This window comes from Prionailurus viverrinus, chromosome F1 (genome assembly GCF_022837055.1).
Source record: "Prionailurus viverrinus isolate Anna chromosome F1, UM_Priviv_1.0, whole genome shotgun sequence".
NCBI classification, from domain to species: Eukaryota; Metazoa; Chordata; class Mammalia; order Carnivora; family Felidae; genus Prionailurus; species Prionailurus viverrinus.
The window spans coordinates 37,589,046-37,615,274 of NC_062577.1; the positions used below are offsets into that span (position 1 = coordinate 37,589,046).

Genomic DNA, 26,229 nt, shown 5'->3' on the forward strand with positions numbered 1-26,229 from the left:
ACTTAAAATTACCAACAACTAGCTGGATCATCTGTAGGATTTAACCAAGACTCCGAGAAACATGGTACTCGAAGTTTCTCCCAGGCGGTGTGGTTTGGTGGGGACCCAGCAACGTTAGACACCAATTTCTGGATTGGTTATTCTAGATAAGTTAACACATGCACCTGCCCACCTTTGAAAAGACCCAGTTTTGCCTGCCTCTTGAAATAAGAGCATCCTCATTGTGGAAGAGTTACAATGCCCCCATTCCCCAGCCTTCCAAAGTAGCGGTGGCCCCAGCAGGTGCCAAGTATGTGCCAGGAAAAGGAAGAAGGCAGAACTGGGACCCATGCTCCTTCCTCCCCGTGGCATGCGTGTCTCCTGTCAACGCCATCACAAACTTTCATGCTGGCTGAGCACATTTGCTCAGGATCCTGCAATCACTCCAGCCCCTTCTCCGCAGCATCCCTTGCTTGCTTCAAGGCCAACTCCAAAGTCTCTGCTCTTCCTAGAAGCCCAATCGGTATGTCACCGCTCCCCCCCCCCCATCCCCTTTATACTAGTATTGGACTCTGAACTTGGGCAAATCTTTGCAAACTGAAATCCGCGCCTCATTGTTCTCTTAGCTCGCACTTCACCAAGGACCCAGCAGGGGGCTCCACACAAAGCTCCTCAATACAAGTTTGCTGGCCCAACCCAAGGACAGAAACTTTAATCAGATCCAGCTGTTCCCTCTAGGTGCACCGTTTCTGTCTGGGTCTAGGACACACCCCGCACTGCATGTTCTGGGATGGGACGGAGGGCACCGGGCCAGGCTCTGCCGGATGGCCCCTGGATGGTGCTCAGATTTGTTTCCCCCAGGCAGCTCTGTTTTCCTTGCTGCCCCACACCTCTCTAAGAGCCGTGGGTTTTCACTAGGGAAAACACACGAGTTTCGAAGGGAGCACTTTTTACTGGTCTGTAAGACACTGACTGACATCAGGACTGTTCAGAGTTGAAGGGGGAATCTCCCCCAAAGAGGAAACACAGAATTTCGAGGTAATTCCCAACGGCCAGTGGATAGAGCTCGTGAGGAGCCTGTCTCCAACCCATCAAGTGAGCGGCACTCCTGGCGAGCCCTGGGGCTCTGCCCGGACCCCGTGGACCCTGCCACACCGACCAGGACTTTCCAGGCTCTGCTTCTCTCCCTGGACCTATTAAAGGACAATGTTCTCTGTCCCTTCTCTGGGACACAGTGCTTATCACATCACTTGTGAAACACTCTTAGCTCTCTAGATCTCTTGAAATCCAGGAAGTGAGAGAAAGAAGACAATTTAATGATGGCTTCCTTGATGTACAGACAACAGAAGGACAAACGTTTCTCTCCATGCACTGGTACAATGAAATTCAGAGACGAGTGGAAATCCAGGGACAGGAGCTATAGCATTTAGAGCCGCTGCTCAGCCCATGGTCACGTGGTCCCACCAACTGGCTCAGTGCAGACATGGGGAGATGGGGGGACAGCCCGGCCTCCTGAGGTGGGGGCGAGGGCCCAGGTGGCAGAGTGAGCAAGGTGCATCAGCACCACCGTGCCTTGGGGAAAGAGTGCGGGAGAGTGGGGGCGGGGGCAAGCGGGTAGGTGTGCCCTGAAGACACAGTGCGGCTCAGTGGCATCAGCTGCCCCATCAGAACCATCCTGAGGGCTGGAACCAGGCTGAGCGGGACTGAGGTATTGGAGCTGGGAGGAAGGTGGCCATAAGAACCACAGCAGAAAGGAGAACATGCTGACTGCCTTCCTCCCACACACTGAGTCCTCGATGGCCCAGCTCCATCCTGCAAAGGGTAAGAACATTCCGAGATCTGGAGCTGGAAGGGTGGCCAGGGTGAAGTAAGGAGGTACAGACCGTTCCAATCCTGAGGCCACCTGAGGTGTCTCTGCTCTGCTCTGGCTACCACCCCCTCCCCTTAAGCCCAAGATGTGAGCAGGCAAACCAGAGATCAGGGACCCCATCACTCTTCCCAGATTCAATCAGCTGACTAGGACTTTCCTAAAAAGAGAGAGGAGAGGGAAAATGGCCACGGGCTTCTAAAGAGAAAACCTGGGAAGGGTGGCACCGAGTGGGGGGAGGGGGCATCTGGCTCCATCCAGCCCCAGAAGCTGGTGGCCGTGGCCTCTGGTCCTTGACCCAACCTCGTCAGCCCATCTAGCTGAGCATCTTGTGCCGATCGAAGACGGTCTTCCGCTGCTCCTGCACCTGCAGCTTCCACCGCTGCTGGGCGCCTTCCACACGCTCTAGGACTGTGTTTGCTCGAGGGCCCCCAAGGGAGGCAGTGGCGGCTGCCACAGAGCGAGCATCCTGTAGTGGAAGAAAAGGGAGAGATTTGGCACTGTGAGCTGGTGGCAGGGGTTGGGGGGGGGGGGGGAGGGTGGTTTCGAAAGCCTGACACAGAAAAAAAATGCCCTTAGAGCAATTCTAAAGGTTGAGCTCCCTGCAGACCGGGAGGCTGGACCTCCCCAATGGCTGGGGGTGGCTTGAGGGCCTTGCCTGGTGGTCCATGGGGCCTAGCACAGCACCACAGCCCAGCTGCAGGCTTGGTGTTTGTAGAATGTGTAAGGTAGGGCCTGGGAAAGGGGGCACTCCAGGAGGAAAATGATCTGAGGCCCCAGTCACCACACAGCTATAGCTTGAGTCCTCGGCTGCATCCCACTGGCCTATTTCTTTTACTTTATTTTATTTACTTGTTTATTTTTCAGAGGGGGGGGCAGGGAGAGGGGTAGAGGGAGACAGCATCTCAAGCAGGCTCCATGTGTAGCGTGGAGCCCGATGAGGGGCTCGATCCCACAATCCTGGGAGCATGACCTGAGCAGAAATCATGAGTTGGCTGCTCAACCAACGGAGCCACCAAGCGCCCCCACACTGGCCTATTTCTAACCTTCAAGAGGAATACTTCTTCCTGGACTGTTCACCTCATTTGGTCAGCAGAGGCCCTGATGCTGTCTGCTGTTTGTGGATATGTATTGGTGTGCCCCGTGGCGGGTACAAGGCTACAGGACTCCTCCGCCCTGCCAGCCACGGCCCAGGGACAGCGGGAAGGCCCAGGGCTTAGGGCCTCGCTGCCCTGACATGGCAGCATGTGTGCTCCAGTGGGGAGGACGGGCCCACCGAGGCATCTGCACGGGAGCTGCTCTGCCAGGCGCCGGACACCCAGCTTACTCCCCCTGGGAAAGAGGGGTTGCCCCTCACTCAGGGAGTCTGGCAGGGATGGGGATTTGGAGTTGGACCCCAGCACTCCCATTCCAGAGCCTGCTCTGGCCCACTCCCCTTTGACAGGTCAGGTCAGGACGGCTCAGCTCCCCTGGGTGCCCTACTGATCCCCTTCCCCTCTGCTCTCGGAACTGCTCTGTTGTCAAAGGCAGTGGCTCCCCTAATTACCACCTCTGCCTCTGAAGCTCCGGAGCCCATGCATTTCCTGCAGGACCCCAACCTGATCTTTGGGGGGAATTAGAGCCGAGGGCCAGGCCCACACCCCTGTGGGGATTTCCTCCCTCGCTCTCCCTGCCTCTCATCTGCTGCCACACATCTCTTAAGGGATTAGCACACCTCTCTAAGCCCAGAGCCGCCCAGTAAATGCAACTTTGCTTCTAATGCCCCGAGCTGGCACAGCTTCTGTCGCTCCACAGCTGCCAGGCTGGGGAGAAGGGAGGGGTGGTTAGGCAAGGGTAGGGGAGGCACAGAGAGCTGGCAGTTGCAGAGAGGTGGCTGGCCAGGGGTGAGGCTGGGAGGTAATTCGCCGTCGCCGCAGAGCTCCAAGTCGCTGTCTCATGAGGAACACTGCCCTCTGGGAGCCCCAGTCCACAGTCCTGAGGAAGGCCTCCTCAGCCTGGTTAGTTGAGGATCACGGTGACATCAAGGACGCAGGTGCTGTCAGCATGAGGCGGGGGGCACATTGAGCCTGGAGTCAGGACTCCTGGGTTCTAGGCCGGGGCTCCGAGGGGCCACCTTCTCCCCGCCTCAGACCCCTAGGGCCCATCTCACAGGCCTCCCAGTGGGAGCTGGGACAGAGGGGTGGCCTCAGCCACCTAGCAGCTCTGTGCCCCTGGACAAATGACTACCTCTCCAAGCTTCAATTTAACGAAGCCAGTCTTTTCAGACTTTTCTGACTGTACTGTCAGCAGGAATTACATTTAAAACTTTTACAAGACACTTAGTATGAGGCATTCGGATACTCTCTGCTCTGCTCCGTTTCATTTTTTAAGATGCGGGTCATGACTCAGTACGTTGATTTCGTGGCCTAACAGTTGGGATCCATACTTTGAAAAACACGGTTTAGGATGAGGAGACAGGTATGGCAAGGTTAAGGAAAACAGTATGTCCAGAGTTCTTAGTGTACTGGCCACCACGGAGTAGCAGCTCAGGAAATGTTTAGTTTCCTTCTTCCTGGACTGCGCAGCTCAGTGGTTAAGAATACTCCGGAATCAAACCAACTTGGCTGTGAGTCTTGGCTCTGACACCTATCGGAATATGACCCTGGGCCAGTCAGCTCATTCTCTGAACCCATTTCCCCATCCATAAGGTGAGGACTGCAAGAGCGGCTTCTTGATGAGGCAAAGAAAGTAAGGCCTTTAGCAGCGCCTGGCAGATAGCAAACGCTCCAATTACTCATGGCAGACCCTAGCTCTACTAGGTGGGAGAGAGGAGGAGAAAGCTGGCAGCCTGCTGCCGGAGGGAGCTGCCTTTGAAAAACCCCCATGGCCCTGTACCACCTTTCAATGCTGTTCCTTCCCCGTTCAGCTGTGCCAGCTGAGGGCTACGGGGGGTCAAGGACAGGGCTCCATGTGGCAGTATAGGTGACGTGGGCACTGAAGCCCCACTGAGGAAGCTGTTGGCCCACCAGGACCTCGCTGTTCTGGCTTCAGGGGCCACAGGGGCTTCTCTCCCCTCCCCCCTCAGGCCCCCACCTCTAATCATGTCCCTTCTGGGTCCCACAAGGAGTGCCCAGGTGCGAGCTCCAAGGTGTGGGCTGGGATACCCAGGCAGGCTTGGAGGGATGGGGCAGCTCCAGCCCTGCTTCTCCTTGACTGCTCTGCATCTCGGGAGGACGTCTTGAGGAGAGGAAGCCAGAGGAAGCCAAGAGCAGAGCATTAAGGGAACATGCTGAAATTCACCGCATTACCACAGTATCATTTGTTTTCCCTTCATGTAAAGTCTTAACAAACAGCTCCTAAGTGGGGGAAAGCTGCTGCTGAGAGCCTCCGTGTTTCCATTGCTAATAGTCTGATTAAAAGGTATTAAAGACTCCACATCTGTTCTAGAGACGGCCCAGAGCGGGGCCTTACCCTTGCCCGTTCTGCAGGCAGAATGGCAGCTGGAGGAGGAGAACAGCACCATTTCTAGCCCCTTTCCTCCGATCTAGCTCCTTTCCTCTGGGGCTGAGTATCCAGGAACTAAGGGAGGCCAGAGGGCAGCTAGGAGAGGAGGAAGGCACTGGATACTGATAGGACACCAGGAGATGCCCAGTGGGACCAGACCAGCACGACGATGACAAGTATCACTAAGTGCCGTGGGTTCTGCTAAGTACTTTATGTAGATTCTCCCCAGGCTTACAAGACTGGCACATGGGAAACATCACTCCCATCTGCAGATGAAGAAACTGAGGCTATGGGAGATGAATCATTTTGGTACCCAAGGTCACACAGCCATTTTGGTGGCTGAGTTGGGGTTTGAACCATGTCTGCGATTCTCTTATCCCAGCACTCTGCTGGGTCCTTCTTTGGCTGGTTTCTCCTAAGAGGGAGCCAATGTGGAAACCCAAAGAAACAAGCTGCTATCTTTCCGCTACACTGGAGGAAGAACAAAGCACCTGTAAAGGCACCCAGAATCAGGCACTTCAAGCCACCCTCCCATCCAGGCCTGGCAGGCCCCAGATACTGGTGCACACAGGCCAGAGCTGACGACCACCATCAAAGTGGCCTAGATGAAGCCCCTCCAGCCCACACAGGAGCACTGGTTCTGAGTCAACACTGGGCTGGGCCGAAGCCTCTCTGATGACGAGAAGATGGAGGAAAAAAGAACCCCCACCTGGAGCTGCGGCCCCTCCACCGTTGTCCCCAGCCCTGGGAGTGGGGGCAGGACCGGCACTCTTGTCACTTACCCAGTCACACAGCTAAGAATGGCCCTGGTGCAAAGCCCTTCAGAAAAGTGACCACACAGCCTCCCTCTGTTTTCCCAGTTTAGCCCAAATCCTTCCTGCTGTCACCTAATCCCACTGCTTCTCTGCTGCAAAGCTCTCCCTGACTCCCACATGCTCCCAGTCACCTTCCTAGGACATGGCATGATGCCATTCCCCCACCCAAAAACCCTGCCTGCTGACTCGACTCCTCACAGATGAAACACTCGTGGGTACGGCATTCAAGGCCCCTGAGCTGGCTGAGGCGCATACTCCCGGCCTCACCTCCCCTGCGTCCCCCAGCCCTGCAGCCACACCGGTCTAGGCAGCGGCCCCTCATTCTTAAGGATGCACAAACATTTGTCAAACTGGAACACACATGATCCTGATTACATCGCACCCAATCCAGACTGAGGAAACCACACTAAGAGTTCCGGTGTCGTGGCTACTAAGTGGCAGAGTCCGACTCTAACCCCGAGCTATGGCTCCAAAGCCCTGCTCCCAACGACAGTGCTGGGAGTCCTCTAACGGATGCTCTAGAATCACATACTTTTCTGTCTGTCCCCAGAGGAGGTGGGAGGACTGTCCCCATCAGCGTGTATCTCCAAGTCTGTCAGCTTCCCTGGAGGGAGAGCCCTGAGCACACATGTGGCCCGCCTATCTGTGGACAGAAAGAGAGGCCATCCCAGTGGCCCTGAGCCTTCTCGCCACCCCGGTTCCTTCGTGCCCCCAGCTGCTGCCCTCGTCGTCACCACCATTCTTTGCTTCCCCACACACCCCTCTCACACGGGGGGCCTGGAGCTGCACCCAGCCCCAGTGGGGTGAGATCTCTGAGGACCCCGCAGAGCTCAGGGGCCCATGATACAAGAAGCAGAGACAAGACCAGAGCCTCATGGAAACCCTTATTTCTCTCTTCAAAGAGGGCCAAACCTGTACATCTAAAACAGCTCTGTTTGCTGTTTCTGTCCCAGCAAACATGCTTGCTTCCTCCTTTCAAAGGGTGTCTGAGCCTGGGGATTAAGCCTAATGCTGCCGGAATCCCAGGGGAGGCAGCGCTAAGCAATCAGGGCCCACCGAGGCCTGCCAGCACTTTCAAAGGGAACACGCCAGGCTTTCATCTCCCTCCTCAGGCGCTGGGGCTGCGGCTGTGGGGGAGGCTTCCCTTCTCCCCTACAGACCTCTCGCCCCAGGGCAGGAGAGCTCCTGGCCACAGGAGTTGGGGGAATGGGGACAAGGGCCCCCAAACCTGGGAAGTGATCCAATCCCTAGACCCATCTCTGACTGGGTCCCAGACTCAAGGTGGGAGGTGGGGTGGGGGCACCAGAGCCTGGACAGTTTCCTCCTCAAGGTCACTGAGTTGTACGGGCCCAGGAGAACTTTCAAAGAACTGAGAGGTCCTATTCCAACTTTCTTCCTTACAGGGTGAAAGCTAAATCCTTTACCCCAGGGGAGACCCCGTCCTTCTCGCTTCCTTAAGGGAAACATTCTCCAGACCATCAATGAACCCAGAGACACAGCTTCAGCCCTGGCTCTGCTGCTGCTCAGCCAGGTGGCCTTGGGGCCTGCTCTCCTTGCCCCCAACCCCACCCCACCCCCCTTTCCCCAAGTGCACTGAGAGAGGTGGGTCAGCACAGTATCCCTCAACATCTGAGACTAGGGGCACTGGGTCTCTGGAGAGATGAAACCTTTGGGCACTACTGACCCCAGTGTCCCTACAGCAGCTGAGCTATCAGTGTCCCATCCATCCTCTGAGCTGGCTCTGAAGAGCCCCCTGCCAGGAAGCCATCCTTCCCAGACCAACAGGAAAAAAAGGGTAACTGCCCAGCCCCCAGTCTAATAAAGGGCTTCCCAGAGCACCCACCTTTCTGACTACCCATCTCCTAAAACCTGATCTCACCAACTGCCTTCATGGTCCCTGCTCATTCCTGTGGTTGGGGCTCGGTCTTGAGACATAAACCCCTGAGGGCAGACATGAGGTCTACAAATCTACACAGCGCCACCTGCAGGATTCTTGAGTCCAGAGGAAAGAAGAGACGCCATGTCCATGGGAGAAAAATGGTGCTGCTGAACCCCCAGGAGGGATGACCTAGGAACACTTAAGTTGGGGACACCATACAGCATCACAAGGTGAGGGGATGGGGAGCCAGGCCGAGTACTGGGACTAGGGGACAATCCATGCTAAGAGTGCTACAACGGGGGGACAGACCCCACTCACGGCTGCCTGAAGGTGTTCCTTTAACCACCCTCCGGAGCTGCACCCAGGAGCTGCACCCTGCCCCACCCTCCACATCTGTGCAGAGCTGGCTGGGTCACGGTATCAGAGACTGAACACCTTTTATTACCTTCTAGAACCTTGGGGTAGGAGGTGAGGGTGTCATCCCACCTCTCTCTACCAAGGCAGAAATCCCCTCCACGGTGTGGAGTCTGGGCTCGCCGGCTTCCGCTTGAGGGCTGCCTAAGGTACCCCACTGCCCTTGCAGGCACCCACGATACATGGCTGGACAGCACCCCCTCGCAGGCCAATCCTCCTTCCTACTCAGCCAAAATCTGCACCCAGGGGACGTCTTCCCTTGGATTCAGGATCTGCTCCAGTGGATTCAGGATCTGCTCTCAGGAACTGAATGACCAAATCTAACCCCTCCACTCTCCCTAAAGCCCCCTCATACAAACAGAGGCAGCTGTGACTTAAGACTCCAAGTGGGGAGCATCCCAGGTCTCCTGGGGGAGAGGGGCCTGCGCCCAGACCCAGGGATGGCAGGCTGCCCTCCCCTCTGGCACCACATCCAGGATGGCAGGAGACACAACAAGGCCATGCCCGAGAGCCACACATTCCAGAGAAATCGCGGTGCGGACTGGGTAATCACGGGGCTGCATCTCTCAATTACTCCCCCAGCCAGGACTGCAATTACCACATTACCCCTAATCACCGAGTGTTTATTAGCAACGCTCCTCCCCATCAGAGCTGCTATTACTGCACATTAATAACCGGGTAGGCACACAAGGTTTCCTCTTGAACACAGACCACCCAGCCGCCAGTGCCACCAGCTCCCAGGCCCCAGCTCCAAGGGGCGAGGCTCAGCCTCTCTGTTCCCCCTTTGGCCAAACGCATGTCGGCAGGAGGCTGGGGGCACACTGGGGATGGTCCAGGCACACACCCAAGAGAAGCAACAGGGCCCATGGGATGGCCAGGCCTCCCTCCTTTCCTGGCCTCGTCTTCCTGCTCGTGCTGGCTCAGACCCACAATGGCTGCACACTGAGGCCTGAGCCCTGGACCCTCTTGGTGGGGGACCCGCCCTTGCCCACCTCCGATCCAGTGCCTGAAATGTTCTAAATTCTGACTGCCTGGTGGCAGTTTAGCCGATGCCTGGTGATTTCTCGTGACTCCAAACGCACTCGCTTACAAGGCAGCCCACCCGACACATTATCAGCGGTGTCATCTGCAAGAAGATTCCTTCTTAGATCTCGTGAAATCTCCCTCTCGTGACTCCCAACTGTGGGTCCTCGTACCCCTGGCTTTACCTGGGCGAAGCAAAGCCCTCTTCTGAAGACGTGCTATCCGAAGGCCGCTGTCACGTACCTCCTTGAGTTTGGCTTGTTTGGTTTTTTTTTTAAGCTAAACATCTCCCGGTTTCTTCAACTTACCCTCCCAGGACATGGCTGAGATGCTTCACCCCTAGAAGCCCCTTTGTGCATGCGCTGGTTCACTCACTCCTTCTCTCACTCTGGGGATAAACAGTATCTTCCAGCAGCCGGAGCCACCAAGGACAGAGCTAAAGGACCGGTCTGTGCTTCCCACAACTTCTCAGAGCGCGTCCCTCAGGGTAGAGAGTGGCAGTGAGACCTGCCCTGCCTTTGGATGCCACTACCCTGAGGCTGTTGTGGTGGCTGTGTGATCCCATAGAGGGGGAGCTCCGGGCGTGGGGGGCGAGGAGCCTCCCTCGGGCGGCGTGCTGGCTCATCACACCCCTGCCCAGGCCGCCTACACATGCACCACTTCTCACTTTTTTTTTTTTTTTTCCCTGCAGCCGTCCTCTGCCCTGCACAGGGCTTCCTCTGCAGGGCGCCCCTAACCCCTCAGCATGGGGACAGATACAGGAGGGCAAGAGTGGCTGCTAGCTATGCCGGGCCTGACCTGAGGGGTCTGCAGGCTGCCTGGTGCCAGTGGTCCCCCAACTCCTTTATCTAATGACGTTGAAACTCCTGAGCCTGATATTTGAGGCCAACAATACTCTGGCCTAAACCTACCGGCCAGCTCTATTTGCCACTATTCCTCCTGCCTACCTTACCCTCGGGACGCTCCAAATTCCTCAAGCACACACAGGGATTTCCCACCTCAGCACCGCTACCTACTTTACTCCTCACTGGCTCTCAAAATCCTACTTTCCTCTCGAGGCGCCCAGGTTGTGTTTTGCATCGAGCAGGTGCTCCGCAGAGGACTACAGAATGACTAAAGGACAAACCTGCTACCTCCAAGTCTGCCAACAGCTTGACACCAGTGTCTGAGCAACCGGTGTCACGTGTTGTGTTCACGTGTGACCGGTCCTGGCTGGCCCACTCCCCCTCGGCCTAGAAAGGCAGGGTAACAGGAAGATATGGCTCCCCCCGCCGATGCCCTGAGGCTGCCTGATGCCAGACATCGGGAGAAGTGTAGGGCCACCTCCCGCTTCACCTGGAAGTGCAAAGGGCAGTCCCCTGCCGAGGAAAACTCTAGAGTCTGGGTGACGTGTGGGACACTGAACAGAAGAGCGAACTGGAGTAGGGGGGGTGGGGGACACGGATCCTCAACGAGGCCTCTGTAATACTATTCTGGTTCTGCCCCGGGGACTCGCATGCCAGGGGCCCGGGACCCCACGTGTGGGCAGAGGTACTGGCAGGGCCCTGGCGCCCAGAACCCCGGTTACCTCGTTCTCCTCCTCATTGTGCAGCTGCTCGGTGTATGCATCCGGCTTTCGAATGAGAGGATCCACCAGCATCAGGAAGGCCATGTAGAGCAAGAGGGCCCCCACCACTGACAGGTAGATGACAATGGTAACCTGAGGGAAAGAGCCAGCTTGTCCTGTGAGCATCCTGGGCCAGGAGGGCAAATCGTGTCCATTCCCGTGCTGTGCATATCTGATGGCGCAGCTGCCTCAACTTCCGCACTGGGGAAGGGCGAGGACACTGGGGGCTTGGAGGGCAAGAGGGAAGGGAATGTGCCCTATTCCACATGTGTACCAGCTCTGCCCTAAAACTGAGGGGACCCCCCAAGAATGGCGGACATAAAAACAACAGATAATGAAGGAAGACATCTGGATTCTGACACCCCAAGATGCTCCCAGGGGTGGGGATCGGGGAAACAGGGCTACCGGGATATCTCTAAGAAAGGGTGGAAAGCAATTGGACACTAAGAGCAAGGAAGAACCGGCTGGTGAAGAGGCCTGAAGGCAGAGGCCGAGCACCTGGGCACGAGGGCTCACTCCCCCCGCCAACGGGATGGACAGGTGCGAAGCTGCGGTCCTGAGAGGGCACGCCAACAGGTGGAGGGGGACAGACCAGCAAGGTGTGCACTGGAGGCTGGAGGCTACATCTCCCCCTCCCGGCGGTTACCCCGGGAGTAATTTCTGTAATTTCTGTTTTACAGAAGATAGATTCAGTGAGGCCAATTCAAGGTTTCCAGTGTGATACTCTGGGCATTTAAGACAGGATTCTCCAAGACACTTAGCAGCTTCAGTCCCTGTAATGGCATTACTAATACACCTCAGTTACTGGGACTACAGAAGCACCTTTGCTTGTGTCCAAATGCCCCCTGGGCGGCTGCCATCACCTGAGAACCGTGAGGCTAAACCGCTCAGCCTAGGTGCCAAGGCTAGCAAGTGGGAGAGATGTAACTTGAACTCAGATTTACTGACTGTCTCAAATGCTTTCCTACTTCCACAATGCCTGGCCATCACTGGCCTCTGAACCCGGCCTTGACCCGAAATGGACTGTGAGGAGGGATAAAAGGAAGAAAGAAACCTTGGGACTTTCAAGTCAAAGCTCAGCTCAAAGGTCAAGTTCAACTGGACCAACTTCCTCCCTGACTGGGGCATCAGCGTTCATGCCTCTTTAAACAGGGCAAATGATCAGACCTCTTGCCTGTACCCCAGGAAGGGGAAGGGGAGTGGAGACTGAGTCTCTAATAGGCTAAAGCTGGGGGGAGGGGGAGGCTCCTTGGGAGGAGGACTGGAGGGAAATTTGAGGGATTAGGAAGTGTGTCTGATGAGGTCCCCATATCGGGAAGTCCCTTTCTGCCAAACAGGGACAGGGGACACTTGGCTCAGAATTCAGTCTCAGCCACTTGGTCCCCAGAGGGTGGGGCCCCAGAGCACATTCAGAGCAGGAGAAAGATGCTCCAGGAGTGGCTGGTTCAGGTGGGAGGATAAAAGGAGTGGGGGATAGGCAGCTGCTTTCCATGAGAAAGGCGAGAACACAGAGGACTGCAGGGCAGGGAAGGTGCTGCCAGCTCCCTGGTCTGGGAGGACAGCAGTGAGCATCGCCTCCCCTCCTGAGCCTCAAAAGGAGAAACCTGGACGAGGCAGTGTCGTTAAATTCCCAAATTCCTTTCTCGAGGCTATTTCTAGACTCTCCACAGAACCAGGTTCTCCACAGAACCTGGCCAGGAAGGGCTTAAGTTAGAAATCAGTAGACGGGGTCTGGCTCAGGTGTTGGAACACAGACTAGGAGTCCCGGGGGGGCTGTGGGTGGACGAGACCCTGCTAGCGTGAGCCGTGGTCCTGTTGCATCCGCCTCAGGCAGAGGAAAGAACAAGGCCCCCGTCCTCACTCGCTAAGGGAGTGGTCGTGTCTACCACTTCTCTCCTGAATTCACCCAACAGCCTAGGAGAACGAGGGTCAGGGCTGAAGCCCCTCCTGCCCAGCTGCCCCATGCAGACACCTCGCCCTTGTCCACAGCTCTTGGGAGCTTTTCAGGACTCTGAGGAGTTCGGTAGACTGGATGTTCCAGGAGGGCGGGCTTATTGCTCTATTAGCAGCATCCTACACGGTGCCCAGAACATAAAAGGCACCCGAAGGAGGCTCCCTGAAGGAATGGGAGAGAGAGGAAGGGAAAGACTGGAAAGAAAAGAGTGACACTGAACACCTCTCCCAGGTTCCCGGCGCCCCCGTGTATTGGGAGCCACTGGACAGAGGTCAGAGGAGAAAGCTGGCTCCAAGAAGGTGTGGGGAGCGGGCCCCTGCATCTGTGACCAGGCCAACCCAGAAGCCGGTCCCACAGCCACTTGGGATGCTCAGAATACAGCCAGAGCCAGTGAGTGCCGGGCAGCCGGGGATTGGAGGGGGGCCCCCGAGAGCCGGGCTACCTTGATGGTGGTGGTGCTGCGTTCCTCATACTTGCACTCACACAGCAGACAGTAGGCCTCCACGTCGTGGCCGGGCACTGGCATGGGCTCCACCACGTGCAGGCAGTTGCTGCAACGGAGACAGACAGGGCGGTGGGAGCAGGGCCACAGGAAGCGGGCAGCCTGGGAGGGGAGGGGCTGGGCAAAGGTGAGGGTGTTCCCAGGGAGTATGGAGTTTATAAAGGGTCAGGCTGGCGCCAGCCCCCTTCCCCAACTCAGAGCCTCACAGCACCTGGCCACTGGCCATCCGAACCAGCTCTCCAAAGTGTGCCTACAGGGCCGGCACGAAAAACGCTAACATTCCCCAAACTTCTACCCTTAGCTGCCCTCGTGTCTCCTGCTATGGTTCCCCTGCTGGGGCTTATCCATTCCAAAGATTTTCAACTCTGAGCTGGTGAGGCCTGGACTGGTATCTTAGACTAGAATCTCTTAGTCAGGACCGCCCCGGGGCCCTCCTACGTGCAGCTGCCCACTGGATTCACCATAGGAGCACCCCACAGGGTCCGCAAACTCTACGTCCACCCCTCCACCCCTCTGCCCCAACCCCCCAGTCCCGGAGTCTGTGTTACAAACGGTAGAAAGCACCCCTACTGTCCACTCCACTGACCAAGTCAAAACCTGGCAATCACCTTGACACTGCCTTTTCCTCTCACCTATGAATCCACCAAAAGCCAGTGATTTTACCCCCTTAAACATTTCTAAGACCCACCTTCTCTATTGTCTCCCGCTGCTGTGTCTCAGATGAAGTTCTCATCATTTTTGCTTCGGGCAAATGACCCAGCCTCCCCACTGCTCTCCTGCTCTTGTTGGCCCTGTGCCAATACTACCTGCACCTGGCAGCCGAGTGGTGTTACCAAAATGAAACTCTGGTCATGTCACCCCCAGCTTAAAGCCTAAAGCTGGTGCAATGTCTCCACCCAGCCTCTAGGGTGAGGACGAACTGAGCTGTCGCCCCTCGGCTTCCTACTGATCCACCTGATTCCAGGGCCGCCTACCTGTCCAGTTCCATCCCCCGCCTCCCCTCAACCTGCTCCCCATCCTCCTCCAGCTATGCTGATCTTCTGGACTCTTCTCTGAATGAGCCATGCTCCCTTCCTTGATACATCTCCCGCCCTCTGCCAGGAATACATGGCTTTGCCACCTTCCCTTTCCATGCTCTGAATCCTACACATCCTTGAAGATCCAGCTCAAAGACCTGACCTCTCCCTCTGCTCATTTCTATCACAGCACTGACCACACTGTACTGTGATCTCACCTTTATTTGTACAGTCGCCCCCAGGAGATGTTGAGTTCCTTGAGGACAGAGGCCATCTCCAGCACCCTGGCAGAGCTGCGCTCAGTGAACAAGTGACTGCCAAATGAATCCCATGTTCTAACAGTATGCCCACATAGCCCACCTTTCCCTAACAGGGCTCCCGCAGAAGGTGAGCCAAAGATCACAGGCCCATTTGAAAAGGCGGCGGGTTCAGGAAGGCAAAGTGGCATCTCCACCACGATGAGGTCAGGACGCAAACCCTGATCCTTGGCTCATCTTTACATCTGACGCTCAGCTTCAGTGGGGCCTGTGCTCAGCTCTATCTGGGTCTCTTGATCAGCCCCAGCCCTTCAGATCGGCAGGTTTTCAACAAGTATGGTTCACAGACCACAGTAAGCCAATGACCTGGAGGATGCGCCTTTATCACTACCACCAGGAAAGGTCAAACACACCCTCAGAGGTTCATGGAGGCGAACCAGGCATCACACTGCCATGGATCGCCAGGTCTGGGCTGTCCTGGCTGCGCCACTAAGTGTCTGGGGCCCTGGGCCTATTTTCTCCTCTCTGAGATGCAGGGGTTGTACCAGATGACCTTTAAGGCCCTTCCTGGTCTAACAGGAAGCCGGCAAGAGTCACGCATAGCTCTCTGAAAACAACCAGGCCTGTTCTGAGCTATCCAGGGTCCTTTTAGACTCAGGCTGGGTTTTTGGCAGGGGCATCAAAGACGTGTGATATGAAGATCAAGTGTTGACATAAAAATGAGATGTCCTCTAAAATCCTCTGATCCCCTTAAAAATCTGGCCCGCAGCATATGTGATTTCATCTAAACCTCTGACGATTCCAGTTTCACCACTGGGTAGCAACTTCACCACATCACTCCTAGCTGCACGAAGGGGTCCTCTTCTACCGTAACTAAATGCATCATTTCCAGACCCTGCACACTGCCAGTTCTGGGGGCTGATGGACAAGGCCAGGTTCACGCACAACACTTGGTCATCACTGCTGGGACCTTCTCTTTTCCAGGAAGTCCCCACAAGCCTCCTGAGGACCAGATGCCTCCTTTCCGAGCCACACGGGGTGGTGGTTTAGAAGGTCACGCCAGTGTTGCAAGAGGATATGTGGACTACCCCCAAGGCCAAGGTGGAGTGTCAGGGGGAGCTGGGAGGGGCCAACCCAGGTTCTTCAAATTAGAATGCTATTACAGGAACAGGCTGTTTCTAGAAGGGTTAGGGCAACAGTAAACGAAAAGCTGTAATCTTTCTGCTGGCTCTGGCCCTCCTGAGAGTCAGTGAAACCCTAAACATGATCCTGCTCTCTAAGGCTTTCCTTTACCTTTTTGGGGATCAGTGCTATCAAAAGACTCCAAGGACTGGCCAGAGGACATTAAGGGGAGAGGTCTACAAAGATAAGCTGGGTTTAATTCTCTGCTCTTCTATGTGTTCTGTGATGGCAGGTAATTTATTTACCCTTTCTGGGTCTCGGTTTCCTCATTTATAAGTGGAGGCTGAACTCCTTCGGTGTCTTTCAAGCTGTGCTTTCTTAGAACCACTCAAGAACCACTGTGCAAGGAGGTGGGCTGAGGGAGGGGCTGAGGGATGGGTCCCTCTCGGCACCGGTTCTGATTTTGTTTTGTACATTGTTTCCAAAACAGATTCTGTCGATAGAAAGGTTCAGTTTGTATAAGTCTGAAAGACACTGAACTAGCCAACCTGTTTGGTTCCTTCCTACTCTGGGATGGCCTCTAATACATTATCTCCTCGGCAGGCCCACCAACAGGGCAACATTGTTAGGGTTTCTGCCCTTCTACAGGCATGTGGTTACGAACTACCAGCACTAGGTGGCAGGATACCGGCACCGCAGGAACATAAGTGCCATTAAATGTGAGGACTGCGGCTCAGGCAGTTCGGGCTTCACTCTGCACCACAAAGGAGGGTGCAAGTATTGCCCCGGCTGTGGACCAATGTGACAGCACAGTGACAAGGTGGCAGAGACTTGAAGACACAACTGGACTCCTCTGGTCCTAGCACGGAGACCCTAAGGCCACATGTCAAGCCCCATCCCATTACTAAGGGAGTGTCACCAGTGTCGCTGGGTCCTAGAATCTGTCCAGCCTCGGTTTCCACCTACCACCCTAATGGAACCGTCTCGAAGTTCTCCATTCAGATTGTTCATTAGGCAGTCCCTTAATTCTGATTTCTAAGGAGAAGATAAACTATAGCCTGAGAGGTCCAGACAAGACTCGTTTCTCTGTGGGCATCCACACTTGGGTTTTCAGACCATAGTATAACCCCAGGACGGAGACATTGCTAATAAAATCTGCTGTTGCCTGTGGGATGTAGTCTTATTACCTGCTGTGGGGCTCTGACAGTCTATCAGATCATTTCCTGATGTTATTTGAGCTATAACCCCAACATACAAGGAGGTCACAGGGGCTCCTCCCAGGACTTCATGTCTCAGGGCTTTGTGACTCCATCAGGACAGGCAAAACCAGAGGGAAACAGTCTACCTATGTTGTGGGAGGAGCTCAAGTTTTCTGGGGCTTGGTATAAGTCTGACGATTATCTATGTGGCCTCTAATAACGCATGATAATATATATTAATATTAGCTAACATTTACACAGCACTTACTATGTGCCAGGCATTGTCTAAGTGCTTTACTTACACAGGTACGTACAAGCACATATACCACACACACACGCCCACACACACACACACACACACACACACACACACACACACATTTAATACTCAAAGTACTGCCGCCCATCTTACAGATGAGGAAACTGAAGGACATTGGAGAGGAAGTAACTTGTCACAGAATGAGCAAATGGCAGACCTAGAGTGAGGGCAAGGCAAGCCAGATCCCCAGCCTGTGCATCTAACTAGACAGCCTCTCGGAAAATCACTCAGACTATCTCAGAACTGGGTAAATTCAAAATTCCCAAATGCTTCTCCGAACAAACTGCCTCACGATCACCTACGGAACTTTAAGAAAATGTTACCCCTGCCTTCCTGTTCCCAATACTTACGGAATCGAAATCTTAGGGGGGAGGAGATCTAATGTAGGGCACGGTGACTATCGTTAACGATACTGTATTATACACTTGGAACTGTGGAGAGAGTAGATCTTAAATGTCCTGACCACAGACACAAAAGGTAATTATGTGAGGAGACGGAGGTGTTAATTTACCTTATTGTGGCAATCATTTCATAATATGTATATCAAACCATCAGGATATACACCTTAAACTTACACAAAGTTCTACGTCTAACGTATCTCAATAAAGCTGGGGAGAAAAAAAACAACAAAATCCACAATCTTGGGGGGCAGAAGGTGCTGGCAATCTGTATTTTCTCAAAGCCCACCTGATGATATTGCCGTACAACCAAGCAGGCGCACTGACCTGGACATCCCCTCCCCATGAAGTGAATCCCTTCTAACAGTGCCCTTAGCAAAGCATCACCCCATCTGTGCTCAGATCCCTCCAAGGATGGGGCTTCCCAGCTCCTAAAACAGTCTGGATTAGAAATGTTTCCTCAGCTCACACTTAAATCTGTTTCCCTGAAGCTGTCCTTAAAGTTGTTTCTATTGGCTCCAATTCTACACCAAAAAACCACATGGAACATAACGGATTCCATTCCCAGGCGCCCCACCTCCCATAGCATGCCAGCCCTGCTCCTGGTCTTTGTCAGTCACCAGATGTCCCCAAACCCTCCCCTCGTTGAGCCTCCCTTAAATCACTCCTTCTAGGACAATGTGTTGAAACTTCCTTTAATCAAGCTGGTCTCCTCTCTCTGAATTTGTGCTTCTTCATTTCTTTTTTAACGTGAAGCATCTAGAAATGAATTCAGGACTCCAGGAGTATAATTTAAAATTCCCCTTTGGATTTTAGACTCTGCAGTTATAAAAAGGGAACACTACCTATCTCGCCTACCTCACAAGGTGTTAATGACACTGGTACAGAATAACACACGTAACAGAGCTTTGCAAAAGTACACAAAAGATCCCACAGTATGCGGGCATACTAACAACCTCTCCCAATTTCTCTGCCACCATTTTGCATATATGAATAAACATCCAAACCAAAGCAAAATAACAACATCCACTTCTCTGACCAGGAACCCCTCAGCTAGAATTCAAGGCACCTAGGCCCTGTTCCCAATTGGCTGTGTGACCATGGACAAAACAGTGCTTTGTACACTGTCCATAGGAATGAGAGAGCAAGCTTATCCTCCAGGGGTCCAAGAATCCCAGGAAACACTTGTAACTTCAACTAGTTGAAGCAGCCATGAGCCAGCCTGTACAGTGCCTTACCAGTCCTTCTGTGACACATTCTGGTTGTAAATGTGCCCACTGATGTTTCTATATGGTGGACAGATGCATTTGCAACGGATATCTTCAGAGCTCTGGAAGAAAAAGGGTATCAGGTAGACAGGGCCCATGGGTTCAGGTTCTAGCAAAGACTTTCAGCTTTCATTTCCCTGTTCTATATATGAATGCTCTTGACCTTTCCCATCCCCAAGTTCAGCAAGGAACGGCTTCTGCAGGAAGGATGCTAGTATCACAGGATCCTCAAGACGTCAACTGTCCAGGTGGCAAATGAGACCCCCAGAGAGCTGCCTAGGGCTGTCATTCCCTAGTAGGGTGCTTTGGAGTAGGGATGTGTGTGGCAAGCAAAGTGACAGTCCTCTACTCTGGATCCCACATCCGCTGTGTGCACCTCTGTTCAGCAATCTTGATGGTGAGATCCTTTCTCCCCACCCCTCCATCATCCCATCTCCAACTTCCCAGGTTAGGATGAGGGCAGAAGTAAACAAGAGAAAGAGGGTCATTTCTGTGGGAATACCCAAGCAACCCCTCAGAAAGTTCTTCCTCTCTGAAATGGGTAAGAAACAACACCACAAATATTTTCATTCCAATCAGGAATTCCCCAGGGAGACTGCAAGCAAAAAACCTCCGACTCCACCTTACTTAAAGTCTTGGGGATCTTTTGGGGCGCCTGGGTGGCTCAGTCGGTTAAGCATCCGACTTCGGCTCAGGTCATGATCTCGCAGTCCATGAGTTCGAGCCCCGCGTCGGGCTCTGTGCTGACAGCTCGGAGCCTGGAGCCTGTCTCAGATTCTGTGTCTCCCTCTCTCTCTGACCCTCCCCGCTTCATGCTCTGTCTCTCTCTGTCTCAAAAGTAAATAAACATTAAAAAAAAAAAAATTTAAAAAAAAAAAAAGCCTTGGGGATCTTCAAATTTTCAAATACCACAGAGCTGCCCAGCTCCGGGTAATATGCCCCTAAAAAAAAAATGGCAATTTCTCCAGAGTCCCAGTGCTTAGGGTGGGTTAGGCTGGTCACCCTTGGCAACAGAAACTCCCAACTATGTAGGACTTCACACTTAAAGAGCATTTCTACTCACTGTATTACTTGATTCTCCTTCAGCAGAGTAGTGGATATTATAACCATAGTTATTTTAACCCAAGAGCAAAGGAAGGTATGGGGAACTTAGATAATTCCTTCAAACACAAACTCCCTTGCTGGAATCCTACCTCGGTTTCCATCTGGTCCAGAACCTATGTTCTGTGCACCACCCCACTCCTCTCACTCCACCCTTCCCGACGCCTGCAGTTCTGCGCCTGCGAGTCCCAAAAGTATGGCCCATAAACGAGCGAGAGGGGCAGGGCTGAACAGCAGCTACCCGTGGGGAAGCCCTGTCCGCAGGGAGGGGGTGGTCGTGCAAGAGGTGCTGCTGTCTCACCTCCCTCACCTTGTTGGCTTGAGCTGGGGGCACCAGCAAGCACCCGACCACGGCCACCAAACATAGGAGCTTCATGCTTGGCAGGCTGGGGGTGCCAACCAGACCGGACACCTGCATAAGAGATATGAAGTCGGGCAAGGAAAGGTGACCACACCACCGTCAGCACTCTCGGCCCCTTGGCCGTCTAGCCGGGACGTGGGAATGGGGTTGGGGGCTGGGCTCAGCATTCCAGGGCCTCCTAAAACCCTGTAGCCAAATGCTGCCTTCCCTCTCCCCCAAGTCTCCGGCTCTCGACTGCCCACCCGGAGCGCCCAGAAGAGAGGCCTCTCGGGGACACGGCCGCAGGGGGCCTCGAGTCCCGAGGAGCAGGCCACGCTCCGTGCTCTGACCCTCGCATTCCGTTCCACCGCCCTCCGCCATCTCTGCCTCCGCCCGCCCGGCAGCTCCTCCCCGCTCAAGGCCAGACGAAAACTTTGGGTGCAGAGGCTGGAAAACCTGATCCGACCGCAAAGGCCAGTGCCCACCTAATCTAGGGGTCTTGGGCGGTCTCCGAATCCCCAGGTGCCCCCACGACCCCTGTCCCCTCCCCCAACGCGCCGTCCGCTAACCTGCGAGCCCCGCCGCTGCTGCAGAAGACCCAGCCGGTCCCGCCCCCTCCCGGCCGCTATTGGCTGCCGGAGCAGTCTCTCAGCCCAACCTCGCTATCGCCAAGGTAACAAGACCCACCTTCGCCTGGGCTTAGAGGCTCCGGCGCAAGGGAGAGGAAGGCATTTCTCAAACCCCACCGAACAAGAAAAGGGAGCGTCAGTCAGTCTTCCAGGCCGAAACGTGGAAGGGTCTTGCCTTTGTGGGGCCTGTAACACTACCACTGTAGTGCTTGGCCCCTCCTTGTATTATAAAAGGCGTTGGATCGGAGAGGGACTAAGCTTGTTTCACCTTGTTGTTTTGAAGGGAAAGCATTTTATACACAATAAGCTAGTAACAACAATAACCTTAACAATCCAATAAAGGGCGTTGTCCTCGCTCACAATCTGGAAATGTTATTTAGGGATCCATGTCTTTGCTGCATAAGACTTTGCCAGACCCCAGCTCTACTCTTCCCTCCACCCTCCTCCCTGAGGAGGAGGAAACCAGGGGTGGCAATGAAGTGGAGGACTGGGCCTGTGAGGCGTGTGCCTGGCCACCGGTTACCTGGTCTCACTGCCCCGAGTACCGGTTCTGGACCTGGCAGACTGGGGCAAGATGTGCAAGGCCAGCATGGGGAGTGGGGAGTGGAGGGTTGGGGAAGAGAGAGGGAAGTCTGGGCTGCTGGGGGGCAGAAGTGAACTTCTTGCCAGCTGTGAAGGAAAGAGAAGCCATCTGAGCCTGGGGTACCAGACCCAGAGTGAGGACACCGAGGCTCTGGCCCTGGCTTTGCCACTAAGCAGCTATGTTACCCTGGGAAAAACCACCTCCTCTCTCCGAGCCTCAGTGTCTTTATCTGCAAACTTATTTGGTTGGATACTAAGGTCCCTTTCAGCTTTGAAATTTTGGGGATTTCAGGGAGTGGCTTGATGTGGCCCGCTCTTGATGTTGGTGGCTGGAATCAGCATATGGGCTGGGTGTGGGCACAATTAAGCCCCTCACAGGCACACTAGAGGCCTTGTGTGGAGGTAGTTGGGTTTATGTTTCTTTACCGGACTCATGTCTTATGCCTTTTTAAATCCTCACCACCTTGTAGACTATCCTACCCTTGGTGGGTGCTCAGGAAAGGTTTGCTAAACTGAACTGGGTAGTATTCAATTAAACCTCATTGGACAGCAGGCAGGAGGCGCAATGGTGTGACACAAAATCATAGTTCAGGGACTAGGGAAGGAATCCTGGTTCCTCCTGTCCTAGATGTGAGGGTTTGGGTGGTTGGCTTACCCTTTAGGAGAGCTTTGGTTTCCACATCCATAAAATGGGGCTAATATTACCTACTTTTCAGGGTTATTGTGAGAGTATAATGGATCCTTATGTGCAAAGCACCAGGGGCAGGCTAGCACAAAGCAGGGGAGGGATCTATAAATGGAGATGTTAGCTCATTCTGGGGGTCAGAATGGCTGCTTGGGTGAGTAAGCTGAGGCAGAGAAAGCATGCCTGCCACATGGGGGCAGAAGGGACAGTTCAGACACGGGAAAAATACCCTCTTCTCCCAATTCATCTCTTATATATGGAGGTGGGGAACTTCACAGGGACAAAAGCAATTGGGCTGAGTCCCAGTCACCTCCAAGGCATGCCCCTCTGACACCCAACACTAAAGGTGCCCAATGCTGAATTCACCATCTTGTTCATCTGATGGAAGCCAGGCCTCCATCCTGCTGCTTTTCTCAGGCCCCAGACTGTGGTGTCAAATTATCCTTGTCTCAGGGCGCCTGGGTGGCTCAGTCAGTTAAGGGGCCGACTTCGGCTCTGGTCATGATCTCGCGGTCCGTGAGTTCGAGCCCCGCGTCGGGCTCTGTGCTGACAGCTCAGAGCCTGGAGCCTGTTTCAGATTCTGTGTCTCCCTCTCTCTGACCCTCCCCCGTTCATGCTCTGTCTCTCTCTGTCCCAAAAATAAATTAAAAAAATTTTTTTTCAACGTTTATTTATTTTTGGGACAGAGAGAGACAGAGCATGAACGGGGGAGGGGCAGAGAGAGAGGGAGACACAGAATCTGAAACAGGCTCCAGGCTCCGAGCTGTCAGCACAGAGCCCGACGCGGGGCTCGAACTCCCGGACCGCGAGATAGTGACCTGGCTGAAGTCGGACACTTAACCGACTGCGACACCCAGGCGCCCCTGTCCCAAAAATAAATAAACGTTAAAAAAAAAAATTATCCTTGTCTCTGCTATCTCCTGTCTCCATCTAGTCTATCTAGGTGTCTCTGTGGAGGGGCTATCATCCCCCTGTCTGCAAACCCTGCAGCCAGCACTCTGCTTCCTGAAATACACTCCCTTCCTCTGTCCTCCAACCCTGCTTTCAGTACATCGCTCATTGCTCAGTAATCCCTGGTAGGATCCTGTCACATCAAGTTCAGACAGTTCCACCTGGCATCCAAGCCCTGGCCACCATTTCTGCCCTTACCCACCATATCTCATCTCTGGTTACAACCCACCAGTTATCTCCTATATTTGACTTTGTTCACACCAGTCCTTCCATAGGATGTTCTCAGCCCCTCAGCCCTGCCAATCCTTATCCTGCGTCTCTTTCAAACCTCTACCCCAAGCACTTCTCTTCCAGGAACTCTTCCCTGGTCACCCTAGCTGACCCAGGGCCCCTCATTCCCACACATCCTCCATGTGCCCTGAGTTTAAGTGCCAGGCCATTGAGATGAGTCTGAACTTATTTATTCAATTCAATCCCACAAACATTGACTAAGCACTGTCAAGACATCCCAGCAGGTACCACAGACAAGCCACATGGGAACCCTGCTTTCAAGAAGTGTGTAGTCTTGTACGGGAGTAATCATATGGCCGGGAAGTAACTTAAAGTAGAAAGTGATCTGGGGCGTCTGGGTGGCTCAGTTAGTTAAGCGTCTGACTTGGCTCAGGTCATGATCTCGTGGTTGGTGAGTTCGAGCCCCACGTCGGGCTCTGTGCTGACAGCTCATAGCCTGGAGCCTGTTTCAGATTCTGTGTCTCCCTCTCTCTCTTCCCCTCCCCCACTCATGCTCTGTCTCTATGTGTGTGTATGTCTCTCTCTGTCTCTGTCTCTCTCAAAAATTAACATAAAATTTTTTTTTAAAAATCAAGTGATATGTCATAGAAGAGTTTTCTCCCTGAAAATATTTTTGAGCACTATGTGCCAGGCAGCATGCTAGTTGCTGGGGATATATCAATAAACAAAACCTACCCTGTCCCTGCTCTCGTGGACCTTGAAGTTTATTGCAGGAAAATGACAGATCAACAAGTAATCACAATTTTGGGTGGTAAGAGCTATGGTGGGGAAGACCTACAGAGGCCGGTGAGAAACCAAGACCAAAGGCCAGAGGAGCCCAGAATGGTAGAGAGGAGGCTTTGAAGGTAGTGGGGGGCTACTTGAGCTGGGCCAGTGTGATAGGCAGAAGAGTAGCCCCCCACATCATAATCCCTGGAATCTGTGATTATGTGACCTTCCATGGCAAGAGGGATTTTGCAGCTGTAGTTAAATGAAGGTCATTGGGATGGGGAGAGTAGCCTGGATTATCGAGACAAGCCAAATCTAATCAGGTGAGTCCTTAAAAAAGGGAAACCTTTCCTGGCTGCGATCAGAGAAAGAGATGTGACAATGGAAGCAGGGTGAGAGAGATTGAAGATGGAAGGGGCCATGAGCCAAGGAATGAGGGTATAACCTCTCGAAGCTGAGAAGGGCGAGGATCAGATTCTCCCCTAGAGTCCCCAGAAGGAACACAGCCCTGCTGACACCTTCATTTTAATTCGGTGACACCTGTGTCAGACTTCTGACCTACAGAACTGTAAGATAATAAATTTGTGATGTTTTAAGCCACTAAATTCATGGTAATTCATTACAGCAGCAATAGAAACCTAATATAGCCAGGAGGGTGGGCAAAATTTGGAACAGAATTCAGGAACAGGGTGATTATGGGGAAGGACATCCACATAGAGGGGGTGTAGGAAGAGCAAAGAGATGGCCCTGGGAACATGCACATAGGGCAAGAGCAAACAATTCGGTTTGGCCCAAACCCAGGGCAGGTGAATGGGAAGGGAGGGCAGAGGGTAAGCCAAGGCCAGAACTTCATGACAGCAGAGAGTCGATGTGAGCCAGCAAATGAGCCCGGGCCCCTGGCTCAGGGTTCAAGGGCAGGGTTAGGACCAGGCAACTTCGGGAATGTGCTGCCTCCAGCAGAGGAGGCTGAAGGAAGCCGTGAGCTTCCTGCTGCTTCCTCGTGGGACTACTGGTCTTCATCCTGCACCTTGCTCCCTACTCCCAGATTTGGAGCTCTGGGACTTAGACCACAGGTCCCTCTCGGGGACCTGCTTTTACCCCGACAACCCTAATATCCGTTGGCCTGAAAAGACCAGATCTTGGCATCTGTGCCAGAGCTGAAAGTCTGGGTTCGTCCTCACTCCTTGTCCCCACTCTTGGTTCTCCTGGAGAGGGACTGGACTGCTGTCATCACCTCCAAACGGTGCCTACTCTCCCCGGCATCAGCTATGTGCCCCTGCTCTTCCTCTACTCCCAGCAAAGCTTGTCTATCTGTCCAGTGCCTTGGACCCTCAAGCTCCTATAAGATGATTAACTTCCTAATCTGTACAACAGCACCCACGCTTTAGCCCCACCAGGGAATAGCTACACTGAAGCATCATCCAACCTAAACAGAGAATAAAGTGTCATCCAAGCCAAAGAGAGAATGAAGTTCAAGGGCTAGAATTCGGAAGCTTGTAACAGGCTCTAAGGGGGCAGTAGTTTGGAGTACAGAGAAGCCCTTGATCCACCTCTAATAGGAAGTCATCACTCCACCCATAGATGGCAGGTCAGGGGCCCAGGGACGTCCTTGAGACAGAGTGAACACCATCGCCAGATGCCCTGAGGGTGTCTGCTCTCTCTGACCACAGCAGGATTTCTCAGGCATCAGGGGGCACAGAGCTGAGAGCATACTCCCCTGGCTTGACATCCGCCTGAATATGTGTACTCTTTTTTTTTGCCTGGGCCCCCAAAGTTGCCTTTTCACACACACGCTGCGCTCCCCAAAACCAGCTAAGACAGCACTTAGTCAAAGAACAATT

General features: G+C 53.8%; 1 protein-coding gene across 2 annotated transcripts; it reads right to left on the reverse strand.

The window, feature by feature from the left end:
• Positions 1-1,274: 1,274 nt before the first annotated feature.
• Positions 1,275-21,156, reverse strand: TMEM9 (transmembrane protein 9). 2 transcript variants are annotated; one of them, XM_047841119.1, is made up of 6 exons: positions 21,112-21,156; positions 20,513-20,614; positions 19,072-19,163; positions 13,463-13,571; positions 11,028-11,159; positions 1,275-2,315 (listed from the first exon to the last, which is right to left on the reverse strand). In XM_047841119.1, the coding sequence occupies exons 2-6, from the start codon at positions 20,576-20,578 to the stop codon at positions 2,163-2,165; spliced, it is 552 nt and encodes a 183-aa protein (XP_047697075.1). In that variant the 5' UTR covers positions 20,579-20,614; positions 21,112-21,156; the 3' UTR covers positions 1,275-2,162. The 2 variants fall into 2 exon arrangements, with proteins under 2 accessions (XP_047697075.1, XP_047697076.1); XM_047841120.1 differs by lacking the exon at positions 21,112-21,156 and adding an exon at positions 21,028-21,085.
• Positions 21,157-26,229: the final 5,073 nt, after the last annotated feature.